At 33.0% G+C, this 20,387-nt stretch overlaps 1 protein-coding gene across 1 annotated transcript in view; it reads left to right on the top strand.

The window, feature by feature from the left end:
- eIF3b (eukaryotic translation initiation factor 3 subunit b) overlaps positions 1-20,387 on the top strand; it is a 103,961-nt gene that overhangs the window by 33,448 nt on the left and 50,126 nt on the right. The window contains exon 4 of the mRNA XM_085821887.1: positions 18,021-18,078. Coding sequence (XP_085678013.1) covers positions 18,021-18,078 — 58 coding nt within the window. The remainder of the gene's footprint in view (positions 1-18,020; positions 18,079-20,387) is intronic.

The raw sequence follows: 20,387 nt of genomic DNA, 5'->3' as shown, positions 1-20,387 counted from the left end.
CACTATTCATTGAACTGATACATTTAGTTACCTCTTCTCATAGATGCATTATTGCAGTATAATTCACAAGAAAAAGGAGCCCATGGCTGCAAAATGCATGTTGGGTCACCAAATTCTTCATGTTCTGTTTTAACCATATTAGATATTTTTGGGTCACCGACACTCAAAAATATCTAATATGGTTAAAACAGAACATGAATAAATTGTTACAATAGATAAAAAAAGAACTGCTTTAGATACTGAAGTTTCTCAAGAATATCCATATGAAGCTTTAGATGATGTTGTTGAAGAGGCATCAAAACTCTACCCAATCAAACAAATGTGTTGTGCAGTCCATACCTTGAAATCGGTTGCAGAACCTTATGATACAAATCTCATTGGTAAATTTAGGCAAGCAGCAATAGCAGCAAGAACTTCCAAAATTGATCCCATTCTTGGGAGACAAGGAGGAAAAGGAGAAATTTTTTATCAATCAATGCAATGGAAAAGTACATATCTGATAATAAAGATTTTGCTAGAATTAGGAACTTTTCTAGGAGATATAGATAACCCTAATGTTTCACTAACAGAAAGACTGAGATGATCTTGAAAGAATTAGAAACTCTTTCTACACCGTATGTAGCCACAAAAATGCTGCAATCTGAAGGCTTAATAGGAGATTTGTTTCTACGGGACTAGAAGAATGTGATCGTTGTTCTTCCTAAACTGGGAGGGCTTATTGCAGAAGGAATCATTTCCTCAATGAAAAAAAAGAGAAACTAGTTTGCTAGACAGCGAGATCTTGCCGAGATTAATATATGTAGATCCAAAACAACAAATTTCTGTTGGATGACAAAGAAATGAAAAAAGACAAAGTAAGCTATTTATAAACTTTCACTAAGAATGAAATTATTCTCAGAACAACTGGAGTACTCAAATCAAGACAGTCAAATTGCAGATCCTGCGATTGAGTCTCTATCATCATCTTCCGATGGTGAATTAGATTTTTAGAAATATTTGTATAATCCTGAAAAGACTAAGACAAAGCAAATGAAAATAAAGAACCAAGAGCCTTTATATATAAAAATGCAAAAATACAAACAAGATTTCTACTCAGCCCTTGAAGAAATGAAGGAATGTGATCGCGAACTTATACAAATCTATCCTAAAAAGTTAAAACAAGTAGCTGTAACAGTAACAGCTCTTCCTTCTACTAAAGTTAGTGTGGGAAGACTATTCTCAGCTCTGAAGTTCATCAAATCAGATCTATGGTCCTCTGTCAAAGAAGTTCTTGCCAAAGCTCTAGTGTTTCTTAGAAATTACTAATGCCAGTTTTTCCATTTCACAATAAATGCTAATTAATATAAATCTGCTATGCCATCATTTTTTTTTTTTTTTTTCTGTAGGATCTATTACTTCTTTTATGTATGCAAACAATAACCTGTTACATGTGTGTTTGTTTACACACACACACACATATATATATATATAGGAGGGAGTCGGAGTCTTTAAAATTCTAGGAGTCTGATTCGGAATTGTAGTCGGTCATTTTCCCTTCTGACTCCACAGTCCTGATTTTCAGTTCTTGAGTTGTAGGAGGAGGCAGGGCAGACACTACTCATTGCCATCTGATGCAATCTCTGCAGGTCCTAAATTCTACTGTCTTTGTACCTCCTTAAATTCTAAAAATTTTGTCATATCTGATCTTTACTGCTTAGTGTTTCTCTAAAATTTAGACATCCATTATGGTCACACTGGCTCTGGTGCCAGCTTTGTTGGAGAGTTAGCATTTTTCTGACCTGACCTAAACAATAAGTGAAATCCCATTGTTGCTATGTTTATATGCCATCTTACCAGATTTAAACTGATAATTTAAAATTCACATATTTCTAAAATGTGGAATTCCCAAATCCCAACATCTCTGGATTTTGCGCTTTGTACTGTATAAATATATTTTCCTTTAACATTTAGTGCATTAAATTTTGAAAGGAGCCTTAAAAGTGTGATGCCTTATAAATTTTATTGTGACTGTAATTTTTAATTAGAAATTAGTAACTGTTTGCTCTGAGTTTTTTAGGGCTTTCATGCATTTATTATTTATGTAATTAAAAGTGATGCCATATAAATTTTACTATAGCTGTAATTTTTGATAAAAAAATAGTAATTGTTTGCTTTGAGTTTTTATTTATTTTAATATAGCTCTAAGTATTAGGGCTTTACTGCGTTTAATTTTTATACAATTTGATTTCTTAATTAGAAATGCACGAATGAGTAAAAATTACATTAGGTCATTAAAATGTGGAAAATGAATTAAATGAAAGATCAAAAGGATCAGTTTGGATCCTTCTGGTAAGAGAGGAAGTCAAAATCAGCATAAAATTAAAATACTGTAATGAGCTTTTGCTAATTAAGATTAATTAAGAAACGCCGAACAAATATTAATTTCGAAAGTCAAGCAACAAAAATCAGCGTTATATTTTCAAATTTTCACATGACTAGTTTCGATGGTTTTACCAAACCATCATCCTCAGCTGCAAAAGTGCAAATGAACGAGATAAGATATAATGATTAGATAAGAAAGCCTGGACAGGAGATAAGCCACTGGCTCCATCTGTTGATGAAACCAGAACTAAAACGTAATTTCTTTAAAGGCTGAAGACAAAGATGGATTGGAATTAGGGTCGTTAACTAGAACAGAAAGATATGTGAAACAGAAATAGAATTTAAAAATAGCAAAAAAGTACTTACAGAAACTCATGCAATCACAAAATGGCGGTTACACCACATGCAAAAAAGGAAGCGAAAAATAAGCCGTTTCCTGCTCTGAAACACATACAATCGCAAAATGACGAAAACCACATGGAAAAAAAGAAAGCACAAAATAAGCCTGTTTGGGGCTTCTATAATTAAGATACAATAACACGCAGAACAAATATTAATTTAGAAGATAGGACAGGAGTGTCCAGACTTTCTAATCTAATTATTATATCTTATCTCGTTCATTTGTGCTTTTGCAGCTGAGGTTCCGTAAAACCATCAAAACTAGTCCTGTAAAAATTTGAAAATATAATGCTGATTTTTGTTGTTTGACTTCTAAATTAAAGCTTTTGCTATCTAACTTAACATGAGAAAAATTACGACAAAATTTTAATTTCACTCTTGTATATGAGAAAAAGTACCTTTCAAGGTCAATATACAATATTTGTAACAAAAAGCTTCTACTGCTTAATCTAATACATTTGCAGAAATTTTGACTATAAAAACTGATCGATATTTGAATGAATAAAGCTGAAAAACCTAAGTATTTAACTTTTCTGTATTTCCAGCATTGAAGTTTCCTAGCCTTTTGTCATATACATTTTAAATGTGGGCCATTTTTGGTCAGGCAGCTCTCCATAAAGATATCTCTCCCTATAGGTTAGTGAGAGATTATTGTCACGTGTTTTATTTTAATGAAACAAATGTGTGCACTGTAATATAGAGCAATTATCTTGATATTTTCCTGAAAACTATCCCTGCCCTTAAGCAGTGAGCTGTGTTGTGCTTTACTGTTGTAAAATAATCTAATGCATTATGGTGATAAAAAAAACCAAATAATTGATCCATAATAAATAATAATATAATTGATCCAATTAGAAAATTCACCTGTTAAAATATTCCAATTTGTGTAAGCAGAAAAAATATAAACATTTTAATCCTTCTTCTCCCTTTTTATCCTGCAGATGTAGTTTCAAGGAGGTATGAGAGTTGTGCATGGCGAATATGTTTTTTTTACCGTACTTAACAGTTTCATATATTAAAACTATTCAAGATACTTTTAAAACTGAAAAAAGATATAATAAAAATTATGTAAATTATAAAGGGAAAAATCTTGTGTGTCTTGCCATGTCAGATCTGCTAACGCAAGTAGTTTGTAATATTTTAGTTGCCTAAAGTAATATTCGGAAAACTGGAAAATCTTGGTTACGAAAGTTTTTGAAATCAATGTAAAATAAGGAATATATATATATATTGCAAAATGCCCAGCTGTAGTAAGATAGCTTCCTTGCAAAGTGGGTTTAGGGTTGCCAGATTTGGCATGAAATTGCCCATTTGATGACAAATTGGGGATATGCCATAGAGGGAACGTGAATATTTTAAAACGCATTCTTAACAGTTTTCCTCAAGAATGTTCTTGAAGGTAGGTTAAAGCTATATATAACCTGCCTGTATGCGGAGAGTGAAGAGTATCTTGAGCAGTACTTTGAGTTCAGTATTAGTGTTTTGAGTAGAGAGATTAGCCTAGCTTGAGAGTGATCGATCGAGTCAGGAGCTGTACTTTAGTGCTTTGCCGTAAAGCTGTTTTCAGCGTTATAGTCCGATAGCCTAAACGTTGTGTTGCTGATTGTTTCACTGGGTTTGTCGTAGTTTTCCGACGACTGTTAACATATCTTTGGAACTGTCCTGTGTAATACTGCGAATAAATTGTGTTTTGATTTTTCATAAAATGTTATCATCAATTACTCCAACCTCACGAACCTTTAGAATGCAGCAATATATATATATATGTACACTTCAAAACACATAACTCGGTCTTTGTTACCAATTTCACAGAGATTAAAATGGGTTGACCTTTATATTTTTTTGGAACGAAATTCGCATTTAATTTACATCTTGAAATTTTCTTTACTTTGAAATTATTTATCACTTTTAAATGTCCTATTTTATTAAACAATGTACTCCTTTAATTTGAAATGTAAATTGCTTAGAATAGCAGTATCCTAGAATCTCAGAACTGTCTGCCAGACTGTATGGATGTCTTGGTAGTGTAATGTAACATTTGCTTATGGAAAAGACAGGTATTTCTAACAAAAAAAAAAAAAAAAAAAAAAAAAAAAAAAAAGCAAACTATATATAATTAAAAGTTAAGTAGTAAGAACAAATGAAAAAAGACCTATATATATATAAGAAAAATAAAGAATATGTTAAAGATTAAATTAGCAATGCAAATTTTTAAATTAGCAAAGTAAATTTCCCTTCTCTATTCTAAAAATAGTAACCCCTCTCTGCACTGCATCATTTCGAGATTATTCTATGTTATATGATTCTTACATAATTATGATGATGTAAATGGAACTTAACCAGCCAATAATAATTTTACAATACATTTAATCCGTACTCGTTGGGACTTCGGCGATTCCGGATTATTGGTTTTTCCGGATTATAGATCATCAGTTTAAATCTGGTAAGATGGCATGCAGAAATTATAAAATTAAAAATATGACCCCCCGCAGAGCAGCGTGAAATGGATAAACAGATTTTGAAATGGTTAGAGAAACAAAGGATATGCCTTTATCCGTTTTTTTGCAGCAGTTCTACTTTTTGTTTGATGGACATCGAAAAATGCTTTCGCTTTGTAGATCCTTTGGCAGCTCCAGAATCGGAAATTCTTTCTGACATAATCGAAAGTTCAAGCTTACTTTTATAAAATTGCTCTAACAGTCTGCAAAAAATAATAAGCCGGATCCAATTAGAAGATTAAGGAACAACGCAATCTGCAACATTAACTGAAATAGATAATTGGATAATTTTAGCTTAGCTTATAGCGTCCGTTATACATTAAATGCGTTTACGCATGCGCAGAAAGTTTGTAGCTTTGAGGTCCGGATTATGATCATTCCGGATTATGGACATCCGAATTAATGATTTTTGACTGTATTAACTATCCAATCAAAATGCTTTGAAAACCTAAACTAACTCAATCTGACTTGGCCAAGCTGCACTGCTATCTGTCTGCTTCTGCTTTCTTTGCTACAAAGTTATAAAAAATGTAAGCCTTATGGAACACTCACATTTAATTTACCGACTTGTGTGTAGTTGCAACATGTTGCTGAAAATAAAACTGAAGATTTAATCTGCCTTCGCCTCCTGGTCATTGCTTCTGAGTTTGAATATATTACATATGTATATATATAAAGAGAGCAAAGTAAACTTTAGCTGGTAAAAATATATTTCAGGGTGCCTCGTGGCGAAAATTGGCAATTTTTGGCGATTAGCCAGTAAGGCATAATTTTTAGATGGCTGCTACACAAAACCAAAATAACAAGTAAAAAAATTGCACATACTTGGTGTTTATGTACACATCGATCAATTTTGTCTTAAAAAATCAGAGAATTGCACAAACTCAACATTGCACACTCCTTTGACTTTGTCCATGTATGAATCAATCAATTTTCACTTGAAAAAAAAAAAAAAAAAAATAGAGAATGATGATGTTGTGGCAGTCTGATGTTCGACTACATGTGCCACTAGACCACATCATGTTGTGTTTGTAAAAAGTGCTAGCACGGCAGTAAATTTTCCCACTTTGCTTTTAGCTCGAGCGTAGGATGCACAAATTTTAGTTTAGTAGTTTTCTGTTATGTTATTTCGTTATAGTTGTGTTTAAAATTATAGTAAGTATAAATAAAAGTTATGTTTAATGAAACAGAGTCATGTCTTTAAAGTGTATACACCAAGCCATAACCACCATTCACCATAAAATGGTGACCCGGCTACTTGCATAAAGCTGCGTTCTGGTTGTTCATTCAAAAGCTTGGTTCCTGGACTTTCATGTTTCCCTTCAGCTACTGTCATGGAGAAGTCTGCTGCCGTCAAGATACCAATTTGCAATCCTATTGACCCAGCATTGTAGTATCCTATGTGCAAATCAACGTTTGCTTTAGCAATGCCTAAGCCTGTTACAGAGCCGAAGACAGAATTCAACTACTGCATCGCTCATTTGCTGCTGGAAATTGCTGCATTGGTTCAAAATATCATACTTTGGGAATGCACAGATTCTTCTTACGAAGATTTCAAAGCTGCCATTACGGAATGGTGTGACGAAAGCAGTACCAGTGAAATCCGGAAATTACTCGCCGGTGAGCAACTTGGAGACAGGAAGCCCTCAGAACTGCTTCGTGTAATGACTAGGCGGGCTGAAAAATACAATGTGCCTGACTCTTTGTTATTGGAGTTATTTATGCAGCAGATGACGCCAAATATCCAGTCTATCCTAGTGTCGATTGAGCCGCTTGATTCGTTGAAACCTGCCAGCATTGTGGATAGAATATTGGAAGTTACATCCTCTCATGTAAGCTTAGTTTCTTCACCTGTATCTCTCAATGTATCTGAGAAATCTAAATTGGATTTCCTGCTGAATGAGGTCTGCAAATTGCATGGTGAAGTTTTGTTTCTATAAAGATCACGCAGTGTTTCGACCTTGGATTAAGTCGCAATTTTAATTTTATTTTTTATGTGTGTAAAGTAGTGTCAACAAATATTATTGGATCTGATTTCTTGCATTATTTTGATTTATTACCTGATTTAAGGAACAAAAAGCTTGTTGGTTTAAAAACTCATTTAAAAATTAATTGCAGTGTAATTATCATGCATTTGTATTCTATTAAAGCAATTATTACAAATTGTGTTTATGATAAATTACTGTCTAACTGTTCTTCACTGTCGAACCTTCCTAATCTTAAAGGTGCTTTCAGACGTGGGCGTAAAGCGCATAGAGGCATAGTCATAAGGGCATAAAATCCGGGAGACCTGTTCACACCTGCGAGAACGAGGTGTAAGACGTGGCCAATGAGAGAAGCTAAATTTGCACATGCGTGGAATGTCTACAACTTTCCCACGCTGTTCTCCCGCTCGATTGATTTCCCGCGTTCGCTCTGCTTGTTTTTTTCGTTGTGTCATGGCTTTTTCAGCTCGCCACAAAGTTTTACTGGCTCAACAGAATGATCTTTTATCTGCCCTTCTCATTAGCCAAGAGGCAACGGAAGATGGTAAAAAACAAACGAAAGAACGAAATGGTCGAGAGATATTTTTTGAAAGACCAATACTTGGTTGGCACATATATTTCTGCGCAAAGCAGTATGGAATATTTCTTCATTGTACTGTAGTACTCTAAATTTTTCATGCACATGCATATTTATATATATATATATAATCTTCTACAATTTTTATATATAATTTCTCTTAGGAGAAATACGATATTCTAAATATGCCTAATTAAAAAAAATCTTGAGGATAACTAACAGATAGCCTGTATATAATATTTTTCCATTTTGCAGGTGTGAAAGCAGTTAAGCTAAAAACAGTACTTACCATACATTATTATTATTATTTTTTTAAATTTTCAATCAAAATCAACATGTTTTTATGACAGTGAAACATGTGTGCTTAGCACTCCTTATTCACTGTCCCTGTCGATCACTATAGTAGTTTGCTGCACTACCAGTATCAATTATCACTAGTACTAGTATCCCACAACTGGTCACAATGACCAGCAACCACAACTAGTACAATACTAGGAAACGTTCACCCAACAATATATTTTATGCTCAATCATTAAATACATTTTGCTGTGTTGCCAGCTGTTTGTATACACCTATTTCTAATAATTTGCATGTATAAGCCGTACCCCTGAATTTAATTTCAACATATGCTGTCATTTCTATTTATGACCAAATCTTAAAAGTAATTTCACATTGACAAATTTTAGGTACCCAAGTCTTCAAATACATCAAAATCATAAACATTCATACCTTATCCAGGAATTTCTACCAGAGAAATAGCATGAATTTAATGATCAAAATTCCATTCAAATGATAGTAATAAAGAATGGATAATAATAATAAATACTATTCATTAAATTGTAGTCCATGTTACGAATTATGTGTGCTATTCAGTTTCATTAAAAGTAAATTCCTTTCATGGAGAACGTAATTAAAAAACAGAACAGAACTTCAACAGGAGACAAAACTGTCTAGACTCTTCATAGTTTTAAGGATATTTCACCACATTTTTTCCTTCTTGGAATTCATAAGAGCATTTTCTCAAAATATTAATCTTTTATTAATTATACAAAGCTTACACCATTGAATTGACTATTGTGACTATTCTTAAATAAGTGAAAATAATTTTTTCTTTAAAGTAATATTTTTACTGTTAAAAAAAATAGCAGATTCTTGATATTGATTTGATGTTTTAGTAAAATTAATTCATGAAGTTTGTTTGGAAAGAAAATCAGCATTTGAAGCAAATAGCAATACAATATTTCCAGCTTTTTCAATAAATTTATTCTTAAATACAAAAATTATAGACAGAAAGTAATAATAATAATTTACTCAGAAAAAATAAAATTTTTGCGATCATGCATTTTTTAAAGAATTTTCTCAATAAAATGAAAAATATTGGATGGGATCAATCATCTACAGGATCATACACAGCGTGCATAATCCTGAGCTTAACTTTCGCTTTACGAGTTTCATCCATATTTTTCAATATAAATTGAAAAACTCATTAAAAATGCATTAAAAACTCATTAAAAATGCATGTCATCATCGTAGATTTCTTGCTAGATCAACTCATTATTTTGTTCGGATACGATTACAACTCATTTGGATATGATGTGTTCCATATTGAAAAAAACGTTGCCTTCGATGTGACAGCGAAATCATCTAAAGAAAGCCGCTTCGTTTTAGCTTCGCTCTGATTGGTTGACGCTTATCCCAAACTCGGTGTAAAGTTAAACACTTTGAACCCTATGCCACGAGCCCTAAACGAGATTCTGTGACGTAGCAGAGACTGGTTGCCTTGGCAACGGAGCTCGGCTTTAACCACTTATGCCCCTTACGCCCTCGTCTGAACGGGTCCTAATAGAACTGTTAAGCATAATACTATACATTTCATTGAAACTATTGGTCCTCCTGTTTCATGTAAGCCAAGGAGACTAGCTCGAGATAGATTAAAAATTGCTAAGCATGAAATTCAAAAAATGATCAATTTAGGTCACATGTGACCCTCCAAAAGTAATTTTTCCTTTCCTCTTCACATGGTGTCAAGGAAAGGCACAAACGAAATTAGACTTGGTAAAAGCCTATCACCAAATTCCAATCAATCCCTCCGATATCTATAAAGTGGCTACTGCCGCTTCTTTTGGACTTTTTTAGAGCACAAGAATGCAGTTTGGGTTATGTAACGCAGCTGCAACCTTTCAACATTTTATTGATGAAGTAACTTGTGAGCTGTCGAGAGTATTTGCTTTTGTTGACAATATATTGATTGCGTCAAAAGACGAAACTGAGCATTTGATACATTTAAGAGCTTTTTGAAAGATTAGGTAATTATGGGTTAAGAATTAATGTATCTAAATGCAGTTTTGCTTTAACTTCTTTGGAATTTTTGGGTTTTCATGTATCTGAACAGGGCTTAAAATCTTTACCTGACAGGGTAGAAGCCATTCAAAAATTTTCTAAACCAAACACTTTAACTCAATTAAGGAAATTTCTTGGCGTATTTAATTTTTACAGACGTTTTGTCCCAAGAGCTTCACATGTTTTAGCTCCTTTGAATAGGTTATTGGAAGCCTGCATTAATAAAAGGAAACCTTCACAACCAAGCAAAACAAAAGAATATCCTCTCGAATGGGACGACAAAGCCGAGAAGGTATTTGAAAATGCAAAAAGGGCAATTGCTGAGGCAACCCTTCTCAGACACCCGATTCCTGGTGTGACTTTGAAACTTTGTACTAATGCATTGGATGTTGTGGTTGGTATCTCTTTGAAATTGCGTAATTCAGATCGGGAACCCATTGCGTTTCTATCCGTTAAACTGAGCAAAAGTCAAAGGAAACAGTTAACTTATGATCGAGAACTATTGTTGTCTATAAGGGATTATATAAGGGATTATAAGGGTCTATAAGGGATATTTGTTTGTCTGTAAGGAAGTTTCGGCACATGCTTGAAGACAGGGCCTTTACAATCCACACTGACCAAAAGCCCTTAATACGAGGGCTGTAAATTAAGTAATGGCAACATAGGTATAAATCAGTTTTTATTAAACTTACAAGTACAGTTGCATTAAATTCCTTCTATGTAATCACCAGCAAAGCTTATAACCTTTTGCCAAATGTCGGGAAGAAGTTGTAGACCAGTGGCAAGGTCTTGATTGTTGATGTGAACGACCAAGCGCCTTACTGTGTAGAGTACAGATGAAACGTCATGAAATCGGCGACCTCTGAGGGGTTCCTTCAACTTCGGAAACAGATCGAAGTCACAAGGACTCATGACAGGTGAGTAGGGAGGGTGTTCTAGGATTTCCCACTGCCACCATCGCAAAAGGAGAGTGACATTGTTTGCGACATGGCCACGAGCATTGTCATACAATACAATAGGGAGATTGTTGTGCAATAAACATGGACGTTTGCGCCACATAGCCATATGCAGATGGTGCTGTAGAAATCGGCAATAGTAATCTGCATTGACAGTTTGTCCTTCAGGGTACAGCATGTGTAAGAATTACGCCGTCCCAGTCATATGCCATAATCAGCATAACCTTCATCCGACTGGGTTCCTGTCAAAATTTCTGTGGATGTGGCGAACTTTGGTGATGCCATTCACTTCATTGACGCTTTAATTCAGGCTCTTAGGCTCGTGCCCATGTCTCGTATATGGCGACAATATGCTGCAGAAATGCGTCTCCTTCATTGCGGTATCTCTCCAAGTGGGTGCCAGCCAGTGCATACCGATGCTATTTCGGTTAGTCGATGTAGAACCCAGCAGGAAGCAATTTTTCTCATGTTGAGAGATTTCTTCATTATGCGCCACACCGTGATGACTCAGACTAACCTTTAAGAATTATTATCCATCAGTCCATCCGCGGTCTACAGTAAGGAGACCGATCAGGATGTCAAACTGCTCTTGAGGAATGGAGGGCCGACCTGTGCATTGCAAATCCGCAGTCTAATTCCGACCCAAACGAAATGCTCGAACTCATCGTGTTACTGTCCTATATGGTAAAGCATCTGTGCCACAGGCTTCCACTAATCGATAGCATTCTGTTGCATTTTTGCCACGGGCAACCTCGATTTTAAGCCACGACTGCTGATCACCTTTTGAAAGCATGCTTTAGAGCGATGGAAACGAAACTCCTCACTTTAACGCCACACAACAACTACCCTTCTAAGCAGATCGACTGTTTTTTTGCACTCTACACATCGACAACAGCGCCACCTTACCACTCCCATATCCTATTTGTGCATGACCGCCCTTCTGCGAGTTTCAAGGTTAAGTTGCCACTATTTAATGTATAACCCCCTGTATATGCTTTTAAGCAGAAGCCCGAAAAGTGTTTTCCACAACAACTTTGTCATCTTGATTTTATAGGCCAATTTTCCACTAACATATGATATATCAAAGGTCGTGACAATATAGTTGCTGATGCCTTATCTAGGGTAGAAATAGATGCAGTATCTGATAATCAGCACATTGATTATAAAAAGTTATCCAAAGTGCAAATTCAGGACTCTGAAATTCAAAATTCTTTATCTCAATCTTCACCAGTTTTTAAATTAGAGAAACATTATTTTCCTTTAGAAGATGTTACTCCTTACTGTAATATGGACACAGGTATAGCTCGCCCATTCATACCTGAATCTTTTCACTCTCAAATTTTTCAGCAGATTCACTGTCTTTCTCATGCTGGTATTTCAACTTCAACAAAACTAATTACTAAGTGCTATTTTTGGCCTAATATGAAGAAATTTATTAAAACTGCAGTTCAGTCTTGTCTGCAGTGCCAACGTTCCAAAATTCACGGAGATACGAAATCAAATCACCGTTGGGTACCTTTTCTTTGCCTGATGCAACATTTGCACATATCCATATTGATTTCATGGGTCCTCTTCCACTGTCTGAAGGTAACCATTATTGCATGACAATTATTGACAGGTTTACCAGATGGCTGGAAGTTATATCTACTGCCGACATGTCAGCTCAGACAACTTGCAAAGTGTTAGTGCATAACTGGATAGCTAGATTTGGCTGCCTGGTATCTATAACAACCGAGCAAGGCCGAAATTTTGAATCTCGCTCATTTAAGGATTTAATGAAGATTTTGGGTACATATCACATTAGAACTAGTGCTTATCACCCTCAGTCTATTGGGCTGATTGAGAGATTTCATAGGCAACTTAAAAGTTCAATAATGGCTCATAAGAACCCCAAATGGACTGAAATTCTGCCTATAGTTCTGTTGAGTATCAGATTTGTCATTAAGAAAGATATAAATACTACTTGTACCAAACTTGTTTATGGTACCACACTTAGATTACCCTCAGATATGCTGAATGCTAGTAATTTCGTATCTCCTTCTGAAACTTATGTATCACAGCTTTGACCAGTCATGCATTTAGTTAGACCTACTGCAACCTCTAGGCATGTTCAACCATCAATTGATGTACACCCAGCACTTCAAACCTGTTTTCATGTATTTCTGCATATCGATTCTGTTAAACCGCCTTTAAATCCACCTTACACTGGTCTTTATGCATGGTTGAACAAATGAGCAAAAATTTTATTATTGAGGTAAATAAAAAAAGATTACAGTTTCAATTGATCATGTAAAACCAACACATATGTTGCCAGAACGTATAGAATCACCTGTAATTCCTCAGTTTCCACAGGAAGTCTGTGAAGACTTAAAAATTGTTCAAAAAGTAGTTACCCGCAGTGGATGTAGTGTTCATTTTCCTGAAAAACTAATCACTGTATTATGATTGTAGTTTTCCACTGTGGTTTGCTGCAAAAGTCATAGGGTATAAATATTTGATTAATTTTTTTACATACGTATTGAGTTAAAAAAAAAAAAATCTTGTTAACTTTTCATGATTTCTGTTTAACTAAGTATGCATTGTATGGGTAAAGATTTCAATCAGAATTTAAGTGTATTATTACTATTTATATATTTCATATTTCTTCTTTTTTCTACGGGCATTTTAAAGTGCAACTGTTGTTCAAATGTGCATATCTTAAATTGGAATTTTACCCCTTTTGTGTTGTGACTGTGTCACTGGGGTGATACTCTGTGGCAGTCGGATGTTCAGCTGCATGCGCTACTAGACCACGTCATGTTGTGTTTGTAAAAACTGCTAACGCTGCAGTGAACTCGCCCTTAGCTCAAGCATAGGATGTACAAATTTTAGTTTAGTAGTTTTTTGTTATGTTATTTCGTTATGTTATGATAGTTGTGTTTAAAATTATGGTGAGTGTGAATAAAAGTTATGTTTAATGAAACAGTCATGTCTTTTAAGGATATACAACTAAGCCACAAAATGGGTAGCCAATCGAAGCTTAGTGAAATGCATTTAAAATCTCACAATGAAGTAACATAAAAAAGGAAATACATGTTATCACATATATGCACTACAAAAAGGAACTATTGATTTACCATATTTTAGAAATTTCTGCGTCTTTAGTCTGTGGCACACAAAATTCCTTAACAGCATCCAAAAACTTTATGCATATTTAGAATATGCATACTGCTGTCACTACATAAATTCACAAAAATAAGAATAAAAAATATCCTCCGTAGTGCCGGATTGTCGATGGCATTTCTTGTATGAACCTTTCTTGCGACGAACCTATTCAAAGCCATCTGAACGATATTTACGTTCAACCATACGTGTTTGGGTTGTACAAACAGGACATTTATAATGGCTACTAAGTAAATCTTCATTTACACTCAATCAATGCTTTTTTTCCCTTTCACTCTAAATTGTACAGAAACTTCAGATTAATCTCATCACATATAGCCAAATTAATCTCATCACATATAGCCATTTTTTGGTGTACAGCACAAAATAAGCTATGTACTTCCTAACTGACGTCCAGTGTAGAAATAAGCCCTAACAAATATTTTCCCACGAGTCAAATTCACTGCGATCACGCAACCAATCGCATCTTAATAGGGTTTCCGTAACATTTAACTACTCATGTTAACATAAATGAAACAACAATTTGGCTATAAATGAAACAACAACTTGGCGATAAATGAAACAACAACTTGGCGATAATCCAAGGGGCACCCTAAAATATAGACTAACCCTTCAGCTGACAGTGTACTGGCTAAAACTAACAGGCATCTTTCTTTCTATTGTTAGTAAGTCTTCTTACCGAGATGTCACAAACAGGAGATATAGTTCAATCAACAGTGTAAGGTTATTGAGAATGAGAAAACTATAAAATCTTTAGTACCGCAAACAAAACATTTGTATGATATCAACAGAGTTTCAGATTTTTATTATACTTTTCAAACTATAGAACAATTACTGTTCTTATGATCTGAATTTTTTCATATTATTTATATCTCCCCCCCTCCTTTTTTGTTTCTTTAAAAAAGAGGAGTTGCCTTGTATTTGTGTTGTAAATCAGATAATCCATGGTAATATTAAATATAAAATATTTTTTTCTTTCTGGTTAAGTGCCCCAATGGTAGTAAACATATTTGTTTTTAAATTGATGCTGGGGTAACTCCCCCTTTTTTTTCATAGTTGCTGGATCTTAATTTGATCAATAACTTTTAAATTGAAACAGGGAATGAATGCAAAGGATTCAACATAAATTAAAGCTGTGCTTTCATGCTGGTGTCTTCTGGTAGTAGTGAATGTGAACTTGCCTGAAAATGCATGAGAAGCATCCATAGTACCTATTAAAAATATAAGCTCCCCAGTTGATATATTGTTTTCTGTATTTTCGTATATGTCTCATGTTCATTTGTGGTAGGTGAAAGCTTAATGATTTTTCTCCTTTTACTTCTAGAGATCTTGCTCATTTACTCAAAGTATATCCTTCATTTAATATCTAGACTTGGAACATACTTTCTGCCATGAATACACTGAAATATTCAAAAGTTTTGCAGTTTGAGACTAAGTAAAGCAAAGGTGCTATTTGTTGCTAACACTAATAGAGGTGTCTCCATTATGGTAATGTCTCAGAACTTAATTATGTTGTTGGGGATGCATATGTTGTTTGATCAATTTGTCCTATTATATTTCTTATCTTGAAACAAAAATGTCACAGTACCGTTGTACTATTGCTAATAGTTTTTTAATTCAGTGACATTCACTTTAATGTCCCTTAGTGCGTCAGAGTTTGCATGAACATCCCTCACCATATTGGAGCTTAAAATATACAATGTAATGTGACTTGCCCTTTACATGTAATTTTCAGAATTAACAAATTTGTCACTTAGTAGAACACAGTTAATTTGCAACACAGCTGCACTTTTAAATAATGTGCTGTGCACTTATGCAGGATTGTGTATTGTACTGTTTGTTTGTAGAAAAGATTTAGTTTATGGACTTAGAACAGTGACAGCAAAACTTGTAAGCTTGGGGTTTCAAAATTAAAAAAGAAACCTAGCTTAACTCTAGTGCTGTGTCGAATATAAAATCATCCATATGGCAAGAACGCATTAAAACACACTTAAGGTAAGCGCAACATATATTGACACTGACAAGACCGTTACAAGAGATAAATATTTTTATATTGTGCAATTTCTTGTCTCTGCTGATGGCTCTAGAAGTGTGAGTGTATCACCCAAAATAGATTTCCCATGTCATTTATGACACGCATGTGATAGGTTTGCCATCACTGACTTAGAACATGCGTTTAATCAAGTCTTGATACATGCCTGTTAATTGAAAGGTATTCAGTATAAGCAAAGGCAATTCAATATGAGGCAGTGGAAAATCTGCACTTCTTAATTAGTTTCAGTAGCATGGCACCACCATTGCAATATTAGTTTAGAAGTAACTTAATAAACAGCAATAAATTTTTATTATAAAGAAATAGTTCCTAAGATCGAGATAAATATGTACTTGAAGAGTTACAGGGCTTTACATCTGTATATTTGTTTTTGCTTTCATTTGAACAGATGTCTTCATTTTCAGAAATAAATCTTTTATTTGTCCAATTTCATTTTTCTTTTACTTCATATATGTGAAAAACAACCTTTTGGCAGACATATATTATCTGATTTTACCAAGCTGAAGTTTGGTACTTGTTTACAGTATTAGGGAAGAAAATTATGTCAATAGTGTTATTGCCTGTATTTTCTTATCAAAGAAACTTGTAATGAATTGATCGTGTTTTGATTCATGCATGTAGTGTAATCAACTGGTTGACTTTAAGCCAATATGTATGAGATGTATGGTATTTTGATAAATTTTATGATGAGTGTCACTGTAAACAATTCATTTTTACTTATTCTGTAACTTAAAAATAAATTTCATTATGGAATTTGTGGTGTGAGAGATGAAAGTGGCTATGAAATTCAAAGATAATTATTACATTTCTAAAGTTAAAAATTAAGTCCTTAAAATTGGCCAAATTGAAGTTTACCTAAAGTTTTGGAACTAAATTTGGGTATCATTATTTGTTTATCAGGTCAGTTGAGCAAAAAAGTTAATTTAAGTATCACTGTGTCTAATTAATATTCTGATTTACTGCAAAAGCTGTGTCTCATAAAGTAGACAGCAAATAAGAGGAAATGAGATTGACATATTTACATCGTTTTCAAAAGCACACAGTTATTATAAAACTTATATGTTATTATATATTATTAAACTTGTATATTATATGTTATTTTAAAAGCATACAGTTATTATAAAACGTATATATATTATAAAACTTATACACAGTTATTATAAAACTGATATGTGTAATAGGGATAAATTGTTCACATTCTGTGATCATATATTTTATTTAATAATAATATACCCATGATTCTTCAGAATTCAAAATAGTAGAATATATGCTACTCTGTTTATGTTCAACACATAGAAACTAGTGAAAACGACTTGTTTATACTCTATATATGTATAGGCTGCTGTTTGGTGTTATATGCTAAAATAACTCTGAAAGTATCTGTTTTTCATAAGTATAATATTTTATATAAGTCTAGCTTATATAAAATATATCTTGGAAAGATGTGTATAGCTTTAATTTTTTTCATTGATTCATAAAGCAGTTTTGCAAAAATGTTTATATACATATGTTATCTTTTGCTGAGGTGTAACTAAGCTTTATAGATATTAAAATTCAATATGGAAAGGTTTAAATACTTTTTTGTGAAATTGATTTTAGAATATTCATTAATTTTTCTCACTTGATTCTGTTATAAACATAATGTAAAATGATAATCTTTGAATTAATTAGTTATTAATTTTATTCAAGGTATGAAAATATTCCAGATGAATGGACGCCACCAACCCCACAACCGTATGTAGATCATGTAAGACAAACATTTTATTAATAGTGGAAATTGGTTTATCAAGCAATAATTATTTTGTTGTTTTTGATTAATTTAATAATTGTGATTAATTTAATAACTTTAATTAATTTAATAACTGTGAAACAGATCTAAAATCAAATAGCTTCTAATTCTTTAAAAGTATTTTTGCTTTATATAATTTGTAAATTTTTTTGCAAAAAAAAAAAAAAAAAAAAAAAAAAAGTGTTTTATTTTTTTCCTATCATAAGCATATCCTTTTAACTTATACCATGTGGTATTTTAATAATGAAAATGTAATACAGGGCTCATACGGTCCTTAAGAGTTCTTAGATTAGTCCTTAAGTCCTTAGATTTTCTGGAATCGATTTTTGGTCCTTAAAAGTCCTTAATTTTGGCCCAAATCAGCAGAAGGTCCTTAATTTTAGTTATCTGAAATTTCTGTCTGTTTTTACGACTGCCATTTTGAGTGTGAATTAGCATTTTAGAGGAATATTTTTGGCGATTCACTGCCGTATATATGGTTATCTTTTATGGGTTCATGAGTTATAATTTGTTTCTATTTCTAATATAAATGATGGGATACCCGAGTTTCTAAGCAAGAAGTGAAACATAAGCATTTCGAAATTCATTTTTTCTAATAAAGAGCTTTTAAAGATGTGAATTCTTTTATTAAACAGTTCTAAATTTGGAGAATTTTCAATGTTTTGGCATTTTTAAGATTAGTTTCTATAAAAACTTTTTAATTCCAAAATCTGAGAATGTTTCGACCATTTTTTTTTAAAAACATCGTAACATTGATAAATTTCATTAAAATAATGGTAATATATTGAAATTATATTTCAAAGATAACATTAAAATAAAACATTTTTATTTTTCTTTGTCATATTTTAAAGTTTCATTTTGGCAACTAATTATACAATATTTTTTTACAATATTCACTTTATCTGAAAAATAAACAAGGGATAATGCTATAAAGCACAATTTACGAAACAGCTCTTAGCAGAAGCAAAATTAGCTATGTAATTAATTAAAAATGTCTTGTTTTTAATTTTTTCATAGTAACAGTTTTTCCCATGTAATTGTTTCAGAATATTCAAAATTCTCAGAATGTGCATCAGTTTTCTCTATAAAATTAATTTTATACTTTTTCTCTCTCCCCCCTTTTTTTTGTCCAAAATATTTCTGACTTTTTGCTGTTACAGAAATGGTTGGGATAATTTTTCTTTAGGATTTTAGACATTGCAGCTTGGAAAGTTTAGAAGGATTTGAAGGCAAGATTTTTAGACCCACGATTCTAGAAGATTTGAGAAATATGACAAAATGAAAAATGTCTGCATGGTATCAAGTCGTAATGGATGTATTTTACAGAAAGTTTGCAATGAATTTCCTACTTTTTGGAGAACGTCTGGAAGAACAATGAAAACATAATATTTGAATGTTTTACTTCTGATACTAGAATCTTAAATCTTCTCTATTTTCTCTGCTTTTCACTAGATACAAGCATGGAAAAGATCAAGAACGCTTCTAATCTTATCACATGGGCAGGCATGTGATAAGATAAGAAGGGGATTTTTTTATTAATAAAGAAATTGAAAACTTACAATTTAAAAGATTCATCTAATATTTCTTAATGCATCATACACATAGCTGGCACTAGGCATTTCCCCACCTGATACAATGTCTGTGGATCGTAAATTCTGCTGCCCAGTGCCTTTCTAAATTCTGCATCCAGTGCCTCCTCTAAATTCTAAAAGTTTTGCCATTTCTTGATTTTGTTGTTTGGTGTGTCACCACATTAGCTCTGTAACCGGCCATTACTATATATATTTTATATTTCTTCTGAATGTTCGTATTACTAAAGAAATTAGATGCTTTTTCTGTACATTCTAAATGCATTTAGTGTTTTTTAGAATAACAGAAACCCTTAATTAAATCCAAAAGTTCTAAAATGAAAAGGAAACTTGTTGAAGAAAGAAAGTGAATACATAAAGAAAATTATTCTTCAAAGATATGTGCACTTATTATATTATGTAAATTACCCAATTGTTTATGATTTCAGCCTTTACTATAATTTCCCATTTCTATTTCCTCATATGATAGATTTATTGAGCCAGATTAAATTTAAATTAAGTTGTATAATCTTTGTATAATATAGTCCACATTATTAGTTTGAATATGACTGTTAAGACACAATAACACGCCGAATAAATACTCTTGTTGACTTGACTGTTCTTGTTTAATGAAGTCACCGTGAGCTGTAATTGATTTTGTTAGCATCAGAGCATGCCTTTATGTTATGTTCTAATTTC

This window comes from Stegodyphus dumicola, chromosome 8 (assembly GCF_044657685.1).
Source record: "Stegodyphus dumicola isolate Sdum_Otavi_A_Nest chromosome 8, ASM4465768v1".
NCBI classification, from domain to species: domain Eukaryota; kingdom Metazoa; phylum Arthropoda; class Arachnida; order Araneae; family Eresidae; genus Stegodyphus; species Stegodyphus dumicola.
The sequence above is the reverse complement of the archived record's forward strand: the minus strand, read 5'-3'. Positions and strand labels throughout refer to the sequence as shown.